Source organism: Desarmillaria tabescens (assembly GCF_030435595.1).
Source record: "Desarmillaria tabescens strain CCBAS 213 chromosome Unknown EV420scaffold_5, whole genome shotgun sequence".
Classification (NCBI taxonomy): Eukaryota; Fungi; Basidiomycota; class Agaricomycetes; order Agaricales; family Physalacriaceae; genus Desarmillaria; species Desarmillaria tabescens.
Genome location: NW_026848304.1, coordinates 715,979 through 736,537, shown reverse-complemented (window position 1 = coordinate 736,537; position 20,559 = coordinate 715,979). Strand labels below are relative to the sequence as shown.

Below are 20,559 nucleotides of genomic sequence, written 5' to 3'. Positions count from 1 at the left end.
AAATTGGAGGTCCAAAAAATTAATTACTCCTTCAATTTTTGGAATTTCAACAATCCGTCTAACAGTTTTGTCCTTTTCATCAATAGAAGCATTTCTGTTAAAGGAATAAGAAATACCGTGAGAATTCCGGTCTCAGTATTCATTGTACAAAAGTAGCGGTGTTTAGGTGATGCGCACCATAGTGGATTTGAATGAGTAATTTGAAATGCTATGACTCACGAGACACAAATACAGATATGATGTCATCGAGTTTAACATGAGGATCGTTATGGATCGTTTTGTCATCGACCTAAGACTCCTTTGCTCCCATCGGCTTGAACCTTGGTGCACTGAAAAATATTGAAAATAATTATAACCATCAGCACGAAGCGGTCGGGGTGCCCTCGCAAAACGTGGGGTACTCCCACGTTCACACTAGTGCTATTAGAGTATTGATATTGTAGAAGAGAAAGAGTATCTAGTAGCAATACTTTCTCAGTTACACTACCTGTACAGCCTACGCCAGTTAGAGAGTTCTAGGAAACTGCATAGAGGAGGTGCGTACCTTGCCTGTCTCTACATAATGGATCCAGCCAGTGATTTTAGTACCCTTTAAAACCTAAAGGATTTTCTTTGAGAAACTTGACATCGTCCCGAACCGACTGCTCAACGTCATCAAACTCCAAAAAGTCAATCTTGTTGGCCTGGTAAGCGATTGCAGGATTTCCGGGGTCCGCATCACTCAACATCCTTCGCAGCGTTGGACCAGTGAATGTAATCATGCCACAGCCCGTGTGGTGATACTTACAACCTAATCTCAGAAGCTTTGAACGACTTAAATGTAAAGGTTGCTCACTATGGCTATCTCTCGAGTTCCCAAAAGCCGTTGTGATATAATTATACTTCGCAATGCATCCTTTCTGTTGGAAAAAAACCAATGTGAGCGGAAATTCGGTCTAGATGATGCACGTCTCATACGCCATTCCACCAGCATTTCGAATGATATGGGCATCTCCTTCTTCAAGACCAAGTTGTGTAAATGGGCTAGAATGGTAGTAATGGACTGATAACGAAGCAGTGAAACAAGCCGCGCACTTTATACGAGCATCCATACAAGTAACTTAGATTTGGGTGAGACACCGACATGTATCGTCAGGGACACACGTTACCTATAGCAAGGCGCTTTTTGGGCGGTAATGCAATCGGTTTTTCTAAAGAAGATTTAGGCTGTTTTTAGGAATTTCAGGTCACGACAGGTCCCTATTGAAGCGTAGCAAGCATACCATCTCTATCTTCGAGCAATATCTATTCGAAAAGAGCGTTGGGCCAGCGTTGAAATAGATTTGACGCGTCGAGGCAGCAATGCGAAGGGAAAACATGGTGAGCCGGTATTAAAATAATTATGTCCTGGTCAGTCGACAGCGGCACGAAAAAAAAAATAATTAAACGTTAGTAATACCATATTCGGCCCGTGAGTCACCGGCATGGCACAGAGGGCTGGAAGGGAAAGGTGATGAATGAAAGAAAATTCAGGCGAGAGATCAAGTTGTTCATGAACGGCGTGGCTCTTTATTTGGATTCATTCTTCATTTTCAGTGATCACGATGTCGCGAGAGTCTCTTCGAGTCCAGACCCGGCCTCCGTCGGCACACATGTCAAAATACCGGCGTTCATCAAGATACCGGTGTCCATCTCCACGTTTCTCCACCATGTCCTCCCAAGAAATTCAGTCACTGCTCGCCCCCGCAGACATGCAACAAGCATATTCCAAGGCATCCGTATATCTCAACTCGAAATTTATCCTGCTTGAAGACCTTGGCTGCCTCGAGAAGGATGTTGAACAAGCTCAACAATGTCGCGACCAGCTGGAAGCTAGGGTGCGTCGCATTGACACGGGGGATATTCTTCACGCTCATCGTCTACACACTAGCTCAGCTAGCTCTTTCACAGTCAAAAATCAACATTCTCATAGCAGAAACGCAAGTGGCCGCGGAAGCACACCGTCGCTCTGCACAAGAACTGTCGTTAGAGAGGCATTCCCTCACCGATGAACTTGCCAATCTATCCCAGGATCTCCTGTCTTCTCTATCAGATGTAAATCGGTCACCGACCCTTTTGGAGGACATCGAGACATTGCATCGTAACTTAAAAGAATTGAAGAGCGTCAAGGAATATGTGCAGACAATAGAACACGCCTTGAATCTTAGGTCTGTTCCCTGAGCATCACACGTACTTTGATTCTTAACTATGGTGTATAGTGAATTAGCAGTTCAGCAAATATCAGCCTCGTCTTCTGTATCCAATGACTCTGTAACTCAATATAGGACCCTGCGAGCATTTGTCACATGCGTTTCTGATGCGTGTTCGGGCGTCGGGAGTGAAAACAATGGCGGCAAACTAGGACTTGTAGCATTTCTGGAGAGACTGCGGGAAACAACTTGGTCTCGCATGAAGGCCGTTCTATCAAAGTGTGTCCTCTTTATTTCCAACTGAAATTTCCACTGAGAATGTAAAACAGTGCGCTACTATCTGCTGCCGAGAAACTGAAATGGCCCACGACAATCAGGTATCCCTCTTTACCGTTAGAAGACCGAGTCGCGTTCGAAAAATCTTTCTGCAATCTCTTGGAACTCCAAAATATGTGCGCCCAACATTTTGCATCAACTACGAGTGCTTATTTCCTCTTTCTTTGCAGTGGACAGAGTTTCTCAAATGACGATGCGAAGTTAAGGTCAGAAAAGGATGGTCTATATCCTCTCGAAACTCTCGTGCTGCCACTTTCCCTGCGATTCAAGTACCATTTTGAAGGCGATCGGCAGACAAACCAATTGCACAAGGTAAGCTAGCGTTCAATATTAGTCCACTCTATTCTGAAGATGCATGCCGCCAAGCCGGAGTGGTATTTTACTCACGTTTTGAACGCTGTAAACGATCACCAGAATTTCATGGAAAGTGTTGTTCAACAACTCCTCTCATCAACCAAATACAAGTCTTTCAATGCTTGGGTAAGCTTATCTGAAAGGAGGCTGTTATTTTTGCTACAGCTATGTTTCAGCACGAATTCACGCTTCTATTGTTCCCGCTTTTGTCCCGGAAACTCAGGCGTACCGTCCCATTAATGCTTTCGCATCCGTCGCTGCTCGCCCATACTATATACCAAGCTCTTTCCTTTGATGCGGCATTGGTGGAGGAAGGGTTTACAATAACTGACACTTCTTCCCGGGATGCCTTCGAGTCCGGTCAATGGCCCGGGGTTGCAGACATCATACTTGGAAGAAAGGAGTGGTTTGAAGCCTGGATCGACGGTGAGAAAAAATGTACGTGTGACTCGCTTTTATGCCACACTAGATCCTTAGTCCACATCAGTCGCAGAAGATCAGTATCATGAGATCATATCTACTCCGGACGCTTGGCAAATCGCTGAAGACGAAAGTAGAAAAGCAGGCAAGTGAGATACGAACGACGAATTCAGCTCGCAGGATCTCGGCACTTGTCGAACAAATTACAGGCACGTCACACACGTTCTAGCACTGACAATACTGTTGATACTCTTATATTAGACCGATATTCTCCTCTACCAAATTTTACTCAGCGTACACGATTCCTTATTTCCGTTCAGCTTCCAATATTGGAGTTATATCATGGCCGTATATTATCCTCCTTGGATGCCTTTGAGACATTGTCTTCCGCGCTTGTCCGTGCAGTCCCAGGAGCCCTTGGTGTCAATCTCGGAGGCAAAGAGGATTCCAGTGTAAATGTTGATACACGGTCACTGACAAGCGGCGTGTCCGGTGTACAAAGGCTTTGTAAGGCTTTGCTGAGCGCGAACTACTTGGAAATTTCAATGGAAGCGTGGGGCGAAGAGGTGGTGAGTAAGCAGTGCCTGTCTCATTGTGATTTCTATCTTATACTATGTTAGTTCTTCCTGGAATTATGGATTGAAATAAAAAAACGCGCCTCTTTGCGAGCTCGTGCCCAAGCCGATCCATTACTTCCCGATCCGAAAGTCGAAGAGGACCAGCTCGGTCAAGAAACAATATTCGGAGAGCTAATCACGCATTACCGGATGTTGTCCGTTCGCGCACAGGACATGATAGTCCAACAGGTTTGCGCGGAAGTCGAAGGAAACCTCAGACCTCATCTCACAATCACAACATCGTCAGCAATTTCATTGCAATTTTTGCCTTATTTATGTGTGCTAATGTATTTTTGTAGTCCAAATCCAGGAGCGGATGCAGAGCAGGACGAAGTTTCCATATCACAAACGCTGTTGGCACCCATTGCATTGTTATCGACCCACCTTGGCTACATCCGTATGATTCTACCTCAATCGACAGTCACTCTGCTTTATCGGAGAATTGCGTCGCGTCTTTCTGAGCATATCATGCAAAGACAAATACTGTATCGTGGAAATGTTGCCGTTCGAGAAGCGAGAGAAATACAGGCGGAATGCGAGCTGTGGGTAGAGACCAGCCAAGGAGGACTAGCTGGGGCCCTTGGTGGTGGACGTAATCGTGTTGAAGCGCCTTGGTCGAAACTTTTGGAGGCCGGAAGACTAATCGCAGCCGAAGGTCCAGCCTGGGATAAGGCAGTGGACTTTACTTTCGGGGCAAAGAGCGAGGATCAATGGGATGCCGCAATGGTGGAAATCACTGGATTCAGTGAATTGAGCCGTGAGGAAGTCGGTCGCGTCTTGCGGCGACGAAAGAGCGAGTGATCAATTCTAGATGAGTCATTATGTATAGTTTTACAACAGCATATCACAGAAATGGAAAACATAAAAAACCAGCGTAAAATACATAATGCGAATCCGTGGAAATATAGATTAAAGCTTGTAGACAATGCCTTCGCTAAGCATCAACTCTTCTGCATCTGTCATGACTTGACATGCTTCTGTGGCTTCGACTGTCCCAAACAACATATCCGTGGATAAACCCTCGTTGACCATCTCGAGTAGATCTTTGAGAAAGACTGACTCCTCGTCGAGCAGTTTTGAGCCGAATAATTTGGATACCCGAGAGCGGAAGAAGGCATATCTGCAAGGTATCAGAGCAATTCGCAATTCGAAGACTGTTCATGTTCACCTTTCGGGGGTCATCTTTCCGCTTGCAGTAGCTGACCCAGACGACGACGCTACCATTGTCACGTCTTGACTGTCATCACCCCAGACAGGATCCTGGACGGTCGTTGTTCCCGTCGTCTTTGGAGACCCAGGGGGCATACTCATCCTCTCGGAGGCAGGTTCATCGTCTCCGGTCTCTTCACCTCCAGAGTCTTCATCGCTCCCTTCACCGTCATCTACACCTTTCCGAACGGCCGCACCACTGTTGAGCTTTCTCTTCTTGCGGCGTTGACGTTTGGGAACTTCTTTGAAGAGGGCAAACCGCATGATTTCTTCAGCTTGTTTCGCATCTTGATGTTCCACTTTGACAGATAGCCGGGCTTTGGCGTGCGCCGTGGCCAGACGGATCAGTGTCTCCAACGTACGAGCAGTCAGCGGGGAAGTCTAGCCAAGATTGTCGTTAGTGATCAATTTTTGGTTTGTGGCTTTTGAAGAGACCTACTCTTTTGTTGTTCCCTTCCATGATCTCATTTCGGAGGGTGGCGTATACTTGAACGATGTGGTCCGCCGCACCCTTCGTCAAAACCGGAGCCGCTTTGCTTTTTGCATATTGTATATACTTCTTCACGAAGGATAGCTTGAGAACCTGGGTCTGGGCTGCCTGCGCTGCTGTTTGACTACGTGTCTTTCGGCCCGCATTAGAAGCTGCAACACCGATGTGCAATAATGGATCAAATTTCTCGTAAGGACTGCTGTCGGCCTCGCTATCAGCAGGAGCGTTGGATGGTCCATCTACGGATAGTGGTTGAGATAGATTGTCTTGAGATGGAGTGCCTTCTTCGACACCAGGAGGGAGATACCGATGTATGCGCAGAACGTGGTCGGCAATTTGTCGGTCGCGTTTTTCATCGACATCGTCCGTCACAATGAAGAGCAGATCGAAACGGGAGAGAAGAGAGTCAGGGAGAGCAATGTTTTTATGAGGGTCTTTGTGAATGTCGTACTACATGAATGATGAGTAGATATAACATACGTCATAATTATACTTACCTGGCCATAGATGGGGTTGGCAGCAGCTACAACACTACATCGAGCATTCAGGCTGGTATGGATACCAGCTTTGGCAATAGTAACTGTCTGTTGCTCCATGACTTCGTGAATGGCTACCCTGTCGATATCCGACATCTTGTCAAATTCATCGATACACACCACACCACGGTCAGCAAGAACCATGGCACCAGCTTCTAGACGTCGTTCTCCTGTATCGCGATCTGTGGTCACAGCTGCAGTCAGACCGACTCCAGAGCTCCCTCTACCGGTGGTTGCAATAGCAAGGGGTGCCGTACCAAGCACGAACCTTAGGAGCTGCGATTTAGCAGTGGAGGGATCGCCGACCATCAGCAGATTGATATCACCACGAATATGTGTACCATTGGGCAGATTTTTTTCCGCGCCGCCCAATAATAGAAGAAGAATAGCCCTCTTTATATATTCATGGCCGCAAATAGACGGCGCAAGAGATTCTGAGAGTTCCTTGAAGATGTTTGACTTTTTAGCCAGCTGATTGATCTGGCGGATGTCTGTATCGGTGAGAGGAGTTTGCGCGATGCCGCCGCCAACTTTGGAGGATAGAAGATTGATGTTGTTTGCCAAGATCAAGGACCTACATTCGAAAATGCGATGAGTACTTGTTGATAAACGAAAAAGAAACATGACGCACTTGAATGCCCCACTGGACCCTCCACCAACACTACGATATACCCCAACCAGCTGGATTCGGTCACCCGGCTTGCATTTGTCGACTAGATCATCGTCTAGTATTATGTCGGTACTGCGGGGCAATTGACCCGCAGGTGCGCGCTCAGGCATCTCTTGGATGCTGATGCGCTGGTGGTCGCGGAAGACGCAAAGACCATATTCGGTCTGAAGGAGGTGTCCATCGTCATCAGTCTGTGGGGTGACAGACGATGTGGGTGGAAGGTTTGAGCTGGATGATGTCGCGTCGCGGTATTCTCGTGAGTGGAAAAGGTGTGTTTCGGGGCAGTAGTGCACCGACTTCAGCATCTTGGGACGCACAAGGGAACACCGAGTTATGATTCCTTCTAAGGATATCATGGATCCGAGATGGGCGGCATGGAGGGTTCTGGGAGTGACATGATGGTCACCGAAGGAACCGCTGAGTCCTATACGGTAGCTCTTGTCCTGGATCTCGTGCTTTTCTGGGTCGTGAACACGAGAAACAATGGCAGAAAGTGCGTCGTCAAATGCTGGTAGGAAGTCTACTGGATGCTTGAGTAGACCGTCTGCAAATTCACGCCTGTAGTCGCGGAGGTCATCGATATTGACGATGAGACGCGTCTGGTCCATCCGAAGCATTCGGTAGATATCATCTTTGTAGTTGTAGATGTCGGATTCAGAGTCAAGAAACTCCTCAAAAATACGGCTTCTGTCGCGATGCTGGTCGTCGGGGATAGGCGTGTCGTCGAGCATGGTGGGAGATGAGAAAAGAGGGACGCGTCAAAGGCTCAGTTACCCACGCCACTGTCGTTCCGGTCCCAGGATCACGTGGAGCTTTTCACCGCGTGACAAATTGAAAGTGAAATTCTCGAAATCAGCACGTCAAATGTGTTGGGTACTTTCTGGGGTTCAATACATTGATAGTGAGAGACGCATGATTAACTATGATAGATTGCTGGGTAAAAATACAATGCAAAAGGTATAAAGTGATCCTAGGGATATATACAAGAAAGATACTAGTGGGAAGTAAAATCAGCAGAGTCGACGCGATACAGTTAAGGCAGAAACGCACAGAATACGTTTAGACAGATATAGCCAGCTGTTTATGAATGAGATCCAGCTCACCCAACAGAAGCGACAAAACATCCTGGTCACTCTGGACAGTGTCGAGGTCTATCTCCGCAAATTCCTTGACAGATGTCCAACGCATGGCGGCTACATGAGCAGAAGACGCACGGCCCCATTTCAGCCTTTCGGAGTGAAGCTTCCTTTCTTGTACAAGTAGATCCTGCACGGGGACCTGGGCCTTCGAGATGGTATTATAGCCATCGGATGGGTGGACCTTCTTCAGTTGACTCTCTAAGCTAGCAATATACGATGCCTGCTCGGCTGCAGAACGCTCGCGAACTTCCAAACTGCTACGGAGCTGGTCCTCCAAATGTTTGATCTGCTGTGCGAGCTGTTCTACGTCACGGATGTGAGCATCTTTCACATGGTGAAGTTCCTCCTCCAACGACTGCAGCTGAATACGGCGTTCTTTTGCGGTATGCTCCGAAGATTCTAGTTGCAACCGAAGCAAGGTCACAATAGCCCCATCAATGGCAGGGACTTCCGGCGGTCCACGGCTTTGGCGACGAGAATGTATAGCCGGAGAAGGGGTGACCTCGGGCAATAAAACTTGCGAAATGGATCCATAACCACCAGGCGAGTTCATGGCACTGAGGCACGGGCTCTCGGGTAACTCTAAATGCACAGTCGACAGCACGGGAGATGCTGTTCCTGACCTGAATGGAGCAGGAACATCAGATATCATGTTCTGGATCTCATCTTCACCAAGAGTGCGCGACGCTTCATCAGCAAGTTGTTCCCATGAGAGAATGGATCCCCTAGGAGCACCTCTTGAAATTGGGTGAGGACGAAGAGATGCTGGGCTGTCGTTACTGGGCAGCTGGGGGGAGGCGTACGAAAGATCTGAACGGGATGGTAGAAATGTGGATCGGGATGGTGTTTCTGGGGCATGTCGTTGGCGAGAAGCAAGTATGCGCGGCATAGCAGGTGTCGGAGCGTCAATGACAGCAACAGGAGCGAGAAGTAATTCTACATCCTCCTCATCTCCGTCATCGCTGCCACCTTCCGAAATATGGGACATGTTGCCAGCATGGGACAAAGCGGGAACGTTAGTTTTGGAGATCTGTCTTGAATGACGTGCGAGTGGCGATTCGTTAAGAGAACGATGGGAATTTCTGGAGGACGAGCTTTCACGAGCTTTGTCTATAGAAGAGGCCTTTGAACTAGATGGTTTGAGGGTTTTGGGGGTTCGTGGAACGAGAGAATTGGTAGATGAAGAAGATGAAGAAGGTCCAGCCGCAGGCGTAACCTTGACAATCTTATTGGGGCGAGTGGATGTTTTCAAAGGAGGGGTTGGTCTGAGTTTCGTGGGAGTAGCAGGTGGTGTTACATTGGCCGCCCTCGACATATTAGCCTTCAGGGCAGCTCTTTGGGGCAATGGACTGATGGGTCTGGAAGCTTTCTGGGCGACCTTTTTAGCGTCGTCAGAGGTTGTGAGGTCTTCCTCTTTGTCCGAAGTACTGGGACGCTTCCGGGATGGGTTCACAGGGGAGGGCGCTTTCTTTGCGACAACATCCTGAGTGACAGACTTAGGCCGATATTTTGGGAGACCAGACGAAGTCACGGGGCGAGGACGAAGGGATGTCGAACGAGCCACGGCCGTCGACTGTGGCATCGGAGGGTCGCTCGGTTTCTGAAAGGCGGCGGCCACCGATGCTCTGCGTCGGGTAATGGTCTTTGAGTCTGGTGTACCAGACACCTTTGGCCCCGGCGACGAGGAGTTGGCAGTTCGAGACGAAGAGACAGCCATGCTAACTGCGCTCAAGCGACGGGATTCCTTCAGTGACTTCTTCGCGTTTTTATCGCCATCCTTTCCCTCTTTATTGATCACATCTGCCAGGGCCTTGCCGACGGACGCAAAACCTAAGGAATGTCGTATGGAACTCCTGGTTGTCGGCTTAGCCTTTTGGTTCCCTGGCGCTGTTACAACGGCAGACATGACGACAGGACCCCAGTGAATGTAAGAATGTACGTGTCGGGTCGTGAAATCGTTGCGGTAACGCGTGAAGAATGTCAAGCCACTGCAGCAGCAGCTCGTCGGTGAAAGTGAAGAAGCTTGGCTCTCACCCCAACCTTGCCTTTTCCGGATGAGCACGTGCCTGGTTCAAACTTAAAGACGGGTGCTTAGTGCTAGCAGTTGGCATTTCTGATTTCACCACATAAATCGACCTACACCGTCTCTTGGTAGATATAAAAACACAAACATGGTCACAGCGTTTATCGCGGCGTACCAGCCTGCCTCTAACACCATCCCCCACAAAGGTACATCTGCAACCTGCGATCGAAGCAATATGTACGGAATGAGAAAATACCGTGGTTCTAAGAGAGGCGTAGGTATGAGCGTGAGTAATGCGAACGCCGGAAGGATCAAGGTCTGAAGAAGGGTTTGGTCGCGACCTGTGCCATTCAGTCAGATGCTCACGCAGCACTGCAAGGAAGACAGATACGTACCAACACGCAAAAACCACGCCCATCCGCAAGCAATGTAAACTGGAATGAGTATGTACGGTACTACAGGATGTAGCATGTATATTCGACGCCAGACATAGAAAGTGTAATGGCGATTATCGGAGAGTAGGAATGGGTGATGAATTCTGTATATGCAGGATTGAGAACGAGTGCAGACGATAATTTCTGCTAGCACCCACGTGTATTTACGCACAGTGACAGCCATAATGGCCGACGTTATGAGCGTTCCGAAAGAACGACTGATCGTACAGTGTCAGGGAGTCATGAAAGAGGTGTGAAGAAAATGCGCACCTCTTACTTCCTAACATACAGTTTCGTATGTCTCCGATTAGTCCAATGACACCCCGGTCTCCAGAAATGAGGATGGGCCAACCAAACGCGGTCGCAAAAGCAACAAAGTAATACATTTGAGGAATGTGAATTACCGGTACATGGTTTGATTTGTCCCCTGATCGGTTGAACGTAAGTAAGTTGGCCGGGGACATGAGAAGTTGAGACGTAGCTCACCCAACACAATACCCCCATTCCATGTGACAAAAACAACACAGAGTCCAAGAAGGAGCATGTATGGAGCGAATGATCGAAGAAGTTCAGGAAGGACAGCAGGAGCACTTTTCAGGATCTGTATAAGATCGCCTATGTAATTGTGAGACTGAGTGTATTCCCCGGACAAAGTCGAACTCACTGGGCACCGCAGCTAATGCTGGGGGATCATAAAGTTTGCTTCCCTGAGAAGAGCCAGGAGTGGGACGGCGGAAGTGCATCTCCATAAGCTGGCTCGAGACAAAGGCGTAAATAACCCAGATAATATTAGTTTGACGGAATGTGCAGCTGATGAGCCCTATCTATCATTCTTATCGCGTTAAGCTGACTCATATAAGCACAAATGAGTGCGACATACCAGCGCGGCTAACCAGTGACGCCCCTCCGCTGCAGCGACAACTGTCAACACTACACAAACCAAGCTAGGGACTTCGGTGTAATAGAGAAACCCGAAGAACCATGCTATAGGAAACGAAGCCAAAACAAGGGATTCCAAGGTAGGCGAAAGGATGGAAGGAGGCCGGACACGCTGATGAAAGCACAATAGTCGCGTCAACACAAGAGGCAAGGCCAGCAAGATCAGTGTCGTAGTGAGCCGAAGCATTGGAACGGTGCATTTGAACAGAAACACGCTTTTCAGCATTAGGCTCGTTATGTATCTAAGGAGAGTGATTATGATTCATGGCCACCGTGAGCAGAAAGAAACGTACAGGCCAGGAGGAGTGGTAATTTTGGGGTCCCAGGTGGTGAACTCTCCACGGCAATAGGCTTGCGCTTGAGGAATATGAAAGGGCTCATCCTGAATATTTCCGAGTATCAGTACACGGTGACATGCTGAAATCGTACTAGGGATGCACCATGTACGGTTCTAACACAACCGAATTCAGTTCCTTGAGTACGGTGATGCAAATACCGCAATACAGCAGATACGCAGCCGACATGCCGAGAACGACCAATGCTTTCAAGATTGATACTTCTGCAGTGAGTTGTGTAAAAGTTCTACGTGGTTATGAACGATGAGCTTGAGGCTGATATTTTCCCAGCACGTGGAAAGTGACGCGTTCCGGGCCGGCCCCTTCAACCAAATTTTAACTTTAATATTCAACTTGCTCACACTCTGCTTGCATCAAGTATAGGCCCTATTTTTCCCCAGCATGGCCTGTACATCTTTGAGCTAACACTGGGAATCGTGAGAATACATATACTTAGTACGACATGGTACACAATTTAAGCTTTTCTTTTTAATGCATTTACGAGCTAAGATCCAGTCCTTCCCAGGCCGGAATAGGGCGCTCTGCCTGAGGGGTGATACGAACACCATGGCGCGTTTCCTTTGAATCAGCATAGTCCACAATGGCTGACTACATTATGCATTAGCAACACTCCATCCACGCCAGCTGACTGATTTACGTACATGGGCAGTTACACGGTTATCCCAGAGCACAATAGTATGAGGAGCCCATTTAAGGCGCGCCTGGATATCTCCGCCCTTGTCGATATGGTCGTAGAGGAAGCGCAAGATAGTTTCTAAAACAGAAGTAATGAGGCATTACGATGTGGTAGGAATGGGTCTGTTTACCTGATTCCTCCCGCTTTAGACCAACGATTCGACGCGTAAACTGTCTGTTCACGTATAGAGCTTCCTCACCAGTCACTGGATGGCGGCGGACGATAGGATGAACATTTTCCACGGGTTCTCGACGAACTATGCCGCCCCTCTTTCCAGCACGAGAGTGGTTTGCTTGCTCAACACCTGAATGTACAGCCTTCAACGTGCGAAGGAAGGCAACAAATTGCGGAGATAGTTTCTTCAAAGCAGAGACTTGAGACGTGAATAATGTATCGCCACCTGTCTCCGGCGACGATAGCAAGAAAAGGCCGGTCAAGCCAGGGGGCTGGAGCTCGTACGAGACGTCCGAGTGCCATAGAGTCGACGTGACGCTATCACTTTGCTCAAAGTTGAAAGTAGCATTTGCGCTCCTACGAGGCCCCGTGTTAACAAGGGTTGTAATAATAAGCCGGTGAGAATATACTTGTAGACAAGATGTAGTTCGGGATAGCCCTCGGGATGACCAGAGCATGGATGAATATGAAGTCTGCAAGGTCACTGAGACGGTAGAAGATGTATCGTTTCACGAGGTGCCTACCGGCCAAAGTGCCTTCCAAACTGCAGGTAAAAATCTGGACCACGGTCAATAAAGTCCAGTTGGTCCCTGAACACCAAAACACCCCTTTTAGCGACCTATACAATGGTGAGAAAAATAGTATAGAATGAAGGGAGGTAATACTTACTTCGAGAGCTAGTTGATCCCTTCCATCCGAGTCAAGTGTTGCAAGATTGACACCACGGATCTCTGTACCAAGGTGCGGGGTCAGGTCAACAATACTAGTAGCACCGTCAAGGAAGGTTCTGGGATTAGGGTGGGTGAGAGCCCGATGTCCGGGATCGACGTGATCGAACGGCGTCAAAGGAGGATACTGGTTATTAACGAAGACAGGAAGGAGTCGAGCATATTTGTAGTTCTCTTGCGACTCTTCTGACTTGCCGTTTAGCGAGCTAAGCTTCAAAGGTGAAAGCTGGGAGGTTTGGGTGGTCGTCGTTGTGCTAGACATGCTCACAGATGCTGAGCAAGCCAGCATAGAGAAAATCACGTTAAAAGGAGCCACTTGACGCAATTTTGGCTTCGAAAAACGCCATCTCTGGGAATATCATGCTTTCTTGCCCAGACAGTGCCCGCAATTCCGGGAGTGGATGGTGTAAACGTCACGATATTGGGTCAACAGATTAGATAACAGAGCGCAACAGACTCGGAAGGATTCATTGAAGCAAAGATTAGGTACGAGAAAAGTCCTGAGTGTAATGGGGCTGTAGCACGACTCCAGTATTTGCCAGGATTATTGGACCCTACAATTTTCGGTGGGAGAAGGTGGCCGTATGGAGACAAGTCGGAACGGATGGTACTCCAGCTAGTGACAATAATATCTAAACTTACACACGAAGATGACGCCGTATTTATTAATGGAAATACAGATGCTGTATATAGGTATATCTATCAGTCACTATAATGCGTAATCATATAGTCCCTGCACAGTTTACAACGCAGAGCCGAGAACCTTCATCGCCAATGCACGCAGAATCTAATGATCAAAAGAAAAAGTGGTTAACACACCCAATATAGCAGATCATGGTATGAGCGAGGTATTACCTCAGCCTTCTGGTTTCCACCAAGCTCGCTGAACACAGCAGCTACACTCTTTCCCTTGGCATCTCTGATAGCCCCCAACTTGTTCCCGGCAAATGCACCAAGCATCAAACCAGGAATATTCGCGACTATAAACCCAATACCAGCACCAGAAGCCGCTCCAAGGTATGACCACCAAGGGACGTGACGTTCAACTTCAGGTCTGAGCAACTAAGAAAAAGGTATAAACTTCGGGCGCTAAAAATAGAGAATGGATGTATGCCTCTTCGAAAACATCGGCGAAAACACCTTCAGCATCTGGTTGTTGGCGAGGAGCATCTCCGCCACCGAACATACCACTGAACTGAGAGAAGAAGCTGGAAGACGAGTTGGGATCCGTTGTGGAACCTTTAGACGCCCGAGAGGCATAGAGAGCGTCGTACTCCTTTCGCCGAGTCGGGTCGGAAAGTACGAAATATGCATCAGCAACAGCCTAGAGGGTACAATGAGGAGCGTGCTTAAGACCCAACCAAGTAGACCTGCTTGAAACTTCTCGGTGGCTAGTTTCTTCTCTGAAGGGGTAGCATTGATAAGTCTATCTGGATGCGTCCTAGTGATAGCGGAAATTCGGCATAATGTACTACGGACGTGGGTATGGAACAAGTACCTAAGAGATTCTCGCTTATAGGCCTAAGACGAGAGAGACGTTGAGATGTCAAGTAGGGGCCGACAAAATAATAAATACCTGCCGGATTTCATCTTGCGATGCAGACTGAGAGACATTCAAGAGCTGATAGTAGTCGGGAAACTGCGACATGGTAGTAGCAAGGCAAGTATCCGCGTGACGTCATAGTGAAGCCCTAAAATACTACGCAAAATACAGAAAAATACAAATACAAATTTGTGCTAATTTATCAGTTTCTACGACCCGCAAAAAATCTGATGTTGTCATCTTTCTGTACTACCCGACGGCTCCGAGAGAATGGGTGGTGGCTGTCGCGGTCGTTCATATGCGTCCGGCTCTTCCACTCTTTCCGTTGGTTTGGGACCACTGATTAAGAGCCGGTAACCGGCAGACCGCCCCAATATAGGTATTGGCCTACGTGGCCCAATGGGCGGATTTCGCGAAACATATGGAGTAGTAAGCACTGTACTTGAGAGTGGTGACGATGTCGCTGGAGCTGAGGTGACATTTCCCAATAGAAACGGTCGTAGTGCCGCGTTTTGCCGCGGGGATACTGGGTCAAGTGAGGAAGAATTCTCCCTTGAAGGTAGAGAGGCCAACGACGGCATCGTTGAGCTCAGCAGCAGTGGTCGCGCAGACCTGTTTGTCCCTGTGACTATAGTAGGACTTTCATCCATTGATTCAACATCGCTCAAGTCTGTCCCTTTGAAGATAAGCGAGGGCTGCTGGCTATCTGACGGATGTGTCAAGCCTAAAAAAGTCTTTAGATACGGATAAATCGAGTGCTATAGGATTGAAACTCACCACCAATGAAAGACGTTACATCATATTGAGTTCCACCTGAACCAAATCGTCCGGTACTTAGTCCATTAGGCGAAGTAGGCATTGAAGGGACTTCATCGACAGTAGGCGACGGCGGAATTATCATGTTCCGCCCCGCAATTGAAGCAACAGGAGTGTCGGGAAGGCCAGAGCCATTCGTTGGAGGTTCAGGAAAGATGCTCAAGGAAAATTCGCTTGGTACTGAAGAAGAATCCACCTTGATATATGAATTGGTACCCGTGCTCGCTGTGGGAGCCATCGATGTCGATTTGGCTGGCGCGTCTGGGGCAGCCACATCCTTTGCATCCAAAAAGGTTGCGGTTGAGGCCTCGGGAGAGAACAGACGAAGCGCAGCAATACTTTGATCGAGCTCGCTTTGCTGACGTAGGAGTTCGTCGAAAGATGTTGAGCTGCGAGAATTCAGCGATTCACTTTTGTTTCCGGTCGGCGAGTTGTCTCCAATAGCCCTAATGATACCATTCAGCCCATATATCGGGGAATCAGGGCCAGAGCCAGAGACTTCCGAAACGAAATTGGGTTTTGGGGTGGGTAAAGATGAACTGTGATCTTCCGGATAATACGAAGAGAAAGAGACACCGGTCTTGGGTCGCAGAGGAGGCAAGTCGCTTTTATTTGTCGGAGTGAGCTCTTCGAGAGGCACGGGCAGGGGAAGTGGCGCATCTTCGGTACCTGACTGCATTTGTGGCGACTGCGGGCTCGTCCGCGAATCAGAAGTGGGATAGACCATCTCCTTGGCGGAACTGTGTCGCCGGCCAGAAGAACCACCTAGCTCTGGGTCGTTCCTATCCCACAAAAACAAGGGGGCATGCGCGCTGGAACTAGGTCCCGATAAAACGACTGACTCTCTGGTAGTCCGTGTAGATTCACGGATGTCATTATGATCAATCGTCTCAGCGCTGAGAGTCTGCCTGGGTAGACTCTCAGAGCTTCTGAATCCACCCAGACCATTGAATGAGGAGACCTGTGCCTTCCGTACTTGATATCGGCGCATTTCTGGCGTTATGTAGAAAGCGTCCATTAGGAGGAATACAATTAAGATGTATAACTCTATAGCTTGGAGAAATCGACCAAGAGTGGTTTCCGAGAAAGCGACTACAAACGTGATAAGTAACGATACTAGACTAGTACTGAATAGAGAACGCACAAAGTACTAATTGTCCGATACCTATCCCGAGACTGATCAACAGAGCGGCAATGGGACCCAGGTAAGAGAGAAACCGTAGCCACCATGGACTGAGAGGGGAGAGAAAGATGTTGAGGAAAAGTTTGAGAATGAATAACGAGGAGGCCACGATCTCCATGGTGGATTCGACGGTGTATATCAGCCCAAATTGACGCTGAGCTATCCTCCAGATGATCTGCATGGTAGGGATGGCCACCGTGAGTGCCAAAAGGCCCCACTTGAGAATGAAACCAAGATATCCCCAACGCTGCCAACTGGCGCTGTGGGCGTGATATCGAGGTTCATATTTGGTCTTGCGATCTTCTTGAGGAATGGGGGGCGGTTCACCCCGAGGACGTTCAGCGACGAATGTCCAAAAGAATATGAAACGAAGGCCAATTGACAGTGCGAGACTGACTTCTCTGGTATTGATAAGACCTCGAACCGAGTCTGCATCATAGCCTCGGACGACGTTATAACTGCCCCTCGCGAGAAGTTGACTTAAATCAAAGATAGAAGCTGCAAAGGCCGACAGAGCCGACAGATAAAGGTACAGTGAAGGTCTAATTAGAATCAAGCGTGAGTAAATGATACATGTGATATTCTGAGAACCTACAAATTCACTTGCTTCATTACGAGAAAGAAAGTCGAAATACCAAACGCCAGAATTCCTACGCAGAAGAATGGAATGTCTGCTAAAACTGACTCCACCTATAAGAAATCCAAGTTGGCTGAGCGCGGCACCGTAACCTAGGAAGGCACAACTTACTGCGGTGTCATCGCTCAGAGACAAAGATGCAACAATCGTTGTTGGCATCCTGATCCGTTGAGCGTGCTGAGAAGGTGTACAGATCCGCAACGCCGCTAGGATTATAGAAGTTAACAATGTAAAGAAGAAATGCTTAACCACAATCAAGTGGTCGCCGAAAAAAGAAGGTCGAAGAGTTTGATAAATTCCAGCTTGGACGAAGGGTTTTTGGAAACAAGCCTAGCCCGAGGCCTCAAGCCAGAAGAAACGAAAGGAAAAGGCGAAAGGAATGGCAGCCAGGACCAGCAGCTACGATCTCTCGCAGTAAAAGAAAGGTCCGTGTGATAGAAAACGGGCAAAAAGTGCCCTTGAAAACCCCTCCTCTGCGCCTTACAAGGAGCGAACAGATGGTGGAGATTGATAACGAAATGGGCAATCATTCCGGCTCATCGGTCTCAGCGAAATGTTTGCATGACAACGGTTGCGTTGATAGAGTCATGGTGGTGTGCGATGGTTCGGCATGCGACGGCGTTAATACAGCTTTGATGCTGCCGCCGCACTCTATTGGTCGACGCGTCCGCTCTTCAGACTTGAAAGTTGAAGCACGAAGCTTGAAGATTCGTGCAAGCTGACACAGTTACCCTGTCGGTTTAGCATTTCACCCGCTCATTGTAGTGTTGTTCTATCTTACAGACAATTCCATGATTACAGTATAGTTACATGATAGCGGTACAGCTAGACGCAGAAAAGTACGTACAAGTAATGGTTCATGCATATGGACAGCCTGCAGTACCATGGCACTGGCAACAGATCAAAGGTAATAAATAGGCTGAAAGACATGGAAAACGACAACAGAAAAGGAACAATATTTGAGAGATATTAGAGTAGACGCGGGATAACATGGATAGCAGAAGATCAAAACAAAAGAGGTTCGGGAAACCAACTACCTTCATCCAAAAACATCAACAAGCTTTCTTCTTTTGAAAGGCGGAGATGGGTCCCTGGAGTTGTTTTCCGCCGGGGACTGACTGGCCGCGATGAGCGCCTCCTCCACTTCGGCTTCATCATCATCCTCTCCATGCGAAGGATCGCTGAGAAATGTGAAAGGGTCCAACAAACCTATTCCTGCATGTTGGGGAAGTGTTCGACTTCTTAATATTGGGCTTTCGCCAGTGAACTCGATTGATGTTTCTGCTGGCGACTCAATTGTTGATATCAGCGAGTCTTCGAACCTTGGAAACCAGTCCTCTGCGGAGATGGTTAAGTTGTGGTGCTGTGTCAGGTGGGTGCTCAATGCAAGGGGAGAATTTGATTGGAACGGGGGGCGCCAGGGCCTCGCCGAACCAGTCAATGGCGAATTTAGCCCCTTCAGAGAGGAAGGGGAAGATAGCGGCAGAGAAGGACCAGAGTCCAAAGCCTGAGCTACAAGGGGACCAAATTTACGCAGTGATGCTTCCGGTGTACCAGTCTTAGGACTGGCACCATTCTGGATGCCTTTCTTGGCAATTGGAGAGCGTAGATCGCTCAGGGATATTTCGCACTGTCGTGAATACAGAGGATGGCTAGGACTGGGATATCTCCAAGGGTGCTCAGAGGGCGGGCTAGGAGAGCAATGACGGAATGAGGGTGTCAAGGAGGGATCATAAGGAGACGACGGATAAGGTGCGGGACAAGGCGATAAACAAGTTGTTTCCAACGCATCAGACGACGGCAGTGGGGGAGGCGTCGACGGTGGTGAACGAGAGGGCCGTGAGGTAGTGGCATTATCAGCTGATGAGAGAATCGGCGCGTCTTTCTGGCTGCGCAACACAGGCGGCAGAGAATGGAATTTAGACTTATGTGTAGTATTGCGCGTACTTGTCTGAGGGGCAACTTCCATGCCAATAACGTTATCGAGGGTTTTTTCTTTAAGGGTTCCTGGTTGCCTGTTTTCCTCTATAAACTGCAATGAGATACCAGGAAAAAAGTGGTGCTAGAAACCTACTAGTAGAGCCTCGTCCACGGGGACGCTCACACCCTTCACGACGATTTGACATGGCGACTTTGTGCTTTTCAAAAACGTGCCTCCTCCACATACTCTTGGCGTTTACACCAGCATAGTGTCGCCTGCAGAAAGTGCAACGAAGACGCGGCTCTTCGCCTTCAGCCCAACCATCAGGTCCTTTATCCTTCAGGTCTCTCTTCTTGGCTGGACACCACCCTCGAGGTGGCTCCAAGTATGGAGGGTAAGGAATAGCGTCTGGTTTGAAAGCGGGTCCCTCTAGAGGCAGGTAGTCTTTGGGGTCAAGGAACCAGTCGGGATGGTCAGCCATCAAAGTGTAAGTGAGGCCTTCCGGAAACGTATCTGCACCTGGGAAGGAGTCAAAAGGCGGGCGAATGAATACGGCATCAGGATCTTTCTCGGAGACATCAAGAGTGAGAGGGGGCGAAGTAGCGGAGGCGCGGTTTTGCTGACGCGTACTGTGTAAGTACCGATTGCGAGAGCCAATAAGATTAGAATTTGTCAGATTGGCTGGAGAGTAAGGGTGTGGTTTGAAGGTTGCCGCTGCAGGAGCGAGGAAGTCGAGGTCTGATGTTAAGTGCCGTTTTAATGGTCTTGAGACTGACGCGGTCGACGAAGACCCTGAAAATGACAGAGATGGCACGAAAGAAGGACGGGCCTCCACTGCGGTAGTTTGTGTGGTGGACACTGAATCCATACTGGCTGCAAGAAGATCCTTAATGAGGCCACATAGTTGCCAGGACAGCAGGGTAAGACGCGTACCTAAGATACTATAAAGGACACTGCCCTCTGAGAGGCGAGGGCTGGAATAGCTGAATGACGAGAAAAGAGCGGGAGCGCGAGCTGCAGTATCCAAAAAGTGAAGAGAGGGGGAGGAAGGTGGAGGTCAAGGTGCAAATTTCGTTGTTTACAGCAGTGTACTGTGACAAGTGACAGCGGAGTTTCACGACGCGTAAGTCATGTGATCACTTCACGCGCTTCGAAATTTAAATTACACGTTGCAGGATTTCTGTAAAAGA

The 20,559-nt window shown here is 48.5% G+C and overlaps 9 protein-coding genes across 9 annotated transcripts; 1 reads left to right on the top strand and 8 right to left on the bottom strand.

Annotated features, from left to right (window-relative positions):
- Positions 1-267: 267 nt before the first annotated feature.
- On the bottom strand, positions 268-1,543 carry EV420DRAFT_1513325 (carbonic anhydrase). The gene is made up of 8 exons (XM_060471725.1): positions 1,263-1,543; positions 1,149-1,206; positions 1,075-1,099; positions 958-1,023; positions 836-899; positions 627-782; positions 545-598; positions 268-496 (listed from the first exon to the last, which is right to left on the bottom strand). Exons 1-8 carry the CDS (start codon positions 1,356-1,358, stop codon positions 479-481), a joined length of 537 nt encoding a protein of 178 aa, XP_060336260.1. The 5' UTR covers positions 1,359-1,543; the 3' UTR covers positions 268-478.
- A 145-nt stretch (positions 1,544-1,688) lies between these two features.
- On the top strand, positions 1,689-4,696 carry EV420DRAFT_1262458 (TIP-1 family-domain-containing protein; the record flags this gene model as incomplete). Its single annotated transcript, XM_060467121.1, has 11 exons — positions 1,689-1,856; positions 1,915-2,186; positions 2,238-2,447; positions 2,498-2,620; positions 2,675-2,816; positions 2,871-2,984; positions 3,035-3,296; positions 3,346-3,411; positions 3,459-3,847; positions 3,899-4,137; positions 4,195-4,696. 11 exons carry the CDS (start codon positions 1,689-1,691, stop codon positions 4,694-4,696), a joined length of 2,487 nt encoding a protein of 828 aa, XP_060336259.1.
- A 54-nt stretch (positions 4,697-4,750) lies between these two features.
- Positions 4,751-7,552, bottom strand: EV420DRAFT_946029 (MCM2/3/5 family-domain-containing protein). The gene is made up of 5 exons (XM_060484092.1): positions 6,762-7,552; positions 6,092-6,704; positions 5,544-6,044; positions 5,064-5,485; positions 4,751-5,015 (listed from the first exon to the last, which is right to left on the bottom strand). The coding sequence occupies exons 1-5, from the start codon at positions 7,529-7,531 to the stop codon at positions 4,805-4,807; spliced, it is 2,517 nt and encodes an 838-aa protein (XP_060336258.1). The 5' UTR covers positions 7,532-7,552; the 3' UTR covers positions 4,751-4,804.
- A 149-nt stretch (positions 7,553-7,701) lies between these two features.
- On the bottom strand, positions 7,702-9,992 carry EV420DRAFT_1513320 (uncharacterized protein). Its single transcript, XM_060471724.1, has one exon. The coding sequence runs from the start codon at positions 9,843-9,845 to the stop codon at positions 7,860-7,862; it is 1,986 nt and encodes a 661-aa protein (XP_060336257.1). The 5' UTR covers positions 9,846-9,992; the 3' UTR covers positions 7,702-7,859.
- Positions 9,993-11,859, bottom strand: EV420DRAFT_1513319 (glucosyltransferase; the record flags this gene model as incomplete). The annotated part of the gene is made up of 9 exons (XM_060471723.1): positions 9,993-10,303; positions 10,358-10,500; positions 10,555-10,614; positions 10,667-10,823; positions 10,883-11,011; positions 11,061-11,220; positions 11,277-11,577; positions 11,629-11,717; positions 11,776-11,859. The coding sequence occupies 9 exons, from the start codon at positions 11,857-11,859 to the stop codon at positions 10,059-10,061; spliced, it is 1,368 nt and encodes a 455-aa protein (XP_060336256.1). The 3' UTR covers positions 9,993-10,058.
- Positions 11,860-12,168: 309 nt separating this feature from the next.
- EV420DRAFT_1617913 (alpha-ketoglutarate-dependent sulfonate dioxygenase) lies at positions 12,169-13,531 on the bottom strand (the record flags this gene model as incomplete). The annotated part of the gene is made up of 6 exons (XM_060475296.1): positions 12,169-12,279; positions 12,333-12,445; positions 12,498-12,898; positions 12,952-13,014; positions 13,066-13,160; positions 13,211-13,531. The coding sequence occupies 6 exons, from the start codon at positions 13,529-13,531 to the stop codon at positions 12,169-12,171; spliced, it is 1,104 nt and encodes a 367-aa protein (XP_060336255.1).
- A 339-nt stretch (positions 13,532-13,870) lies between these two features.
- On the bottom strand, positions 13,871-15,232 carry EV420DRAFT_945855 (DnaJ domain-containing protein). Its single transcript, XM_060484091.1, has 6 exons — positions 14,846-15,232; positions 14,768-14,790; positions 14,644-14,710; positions 14,384-14,593; positions 14,125-14,331; positions 13,871-14,056 (listed from the first exon to the last, which is right to left on the bottom strand). The coding sequence occupies exons 1-6, from the start codon at positions 14,915-14,917 to the stop codon at positions 14,012-14,014; spliced, it is 624 nt and encodes a 207-aa protein (XP_060336254.1). The 5' UTR covers positions 14,918-15,232; the 3' UTR covers positions 13,871-14,011.
- Positions 14,938-18,061, bottom strand: EV420DRAFT_1513303 (uncharacterized protein). Its single transcript, XM_060471722.1, has 5 exons — positions 17,560-18,061; positions 17,407-17,501; positions 16,773-17,353; positions 15,590-16,720; positions 14,938-15,536 (listed from the first exon to the last, which is right to left on the bottom strand). The coding sequence occupies exons 1-5, from the start codon at positions 17,605-17,607 to the stop codon at positions 15,049-15,051; spliced, it is 2,343 nt and encodes a 780-aa protein (XP_060336253.1). The 5' UTR covers positions 17,608-18,061; the 3' UTR covers positions 14,938-15,048.
- Positions 18,062-18,214: 153 nt separating this feature from the next.
- On the bottom strand, positions 18,215-20,558 carry EV420DRAFT_1513302 (uncharacterized protein). The gene is made up of 3 exons (XM_060471721.1): positions 20,303-20,558; positions 19,523-20,242; positions 18,215-19,473 (listed from the first exon to the last, which is right to left on the bottom strand). The coding sequence occupies exons 2-3, from the start codon at positions 20,235-20,237 to the stop codon at positions 18,488-18,490; spliced, it is 1,701 nt and encodes a 566-aa protein (XP_060336252.1). The 5' UTR covers positions 20,238-20,242; positions 20,303-20,558; the 3' UTR covers positions 18,215-18,487.
- Position 20,559: the final 1 nt, after the last annotated feature.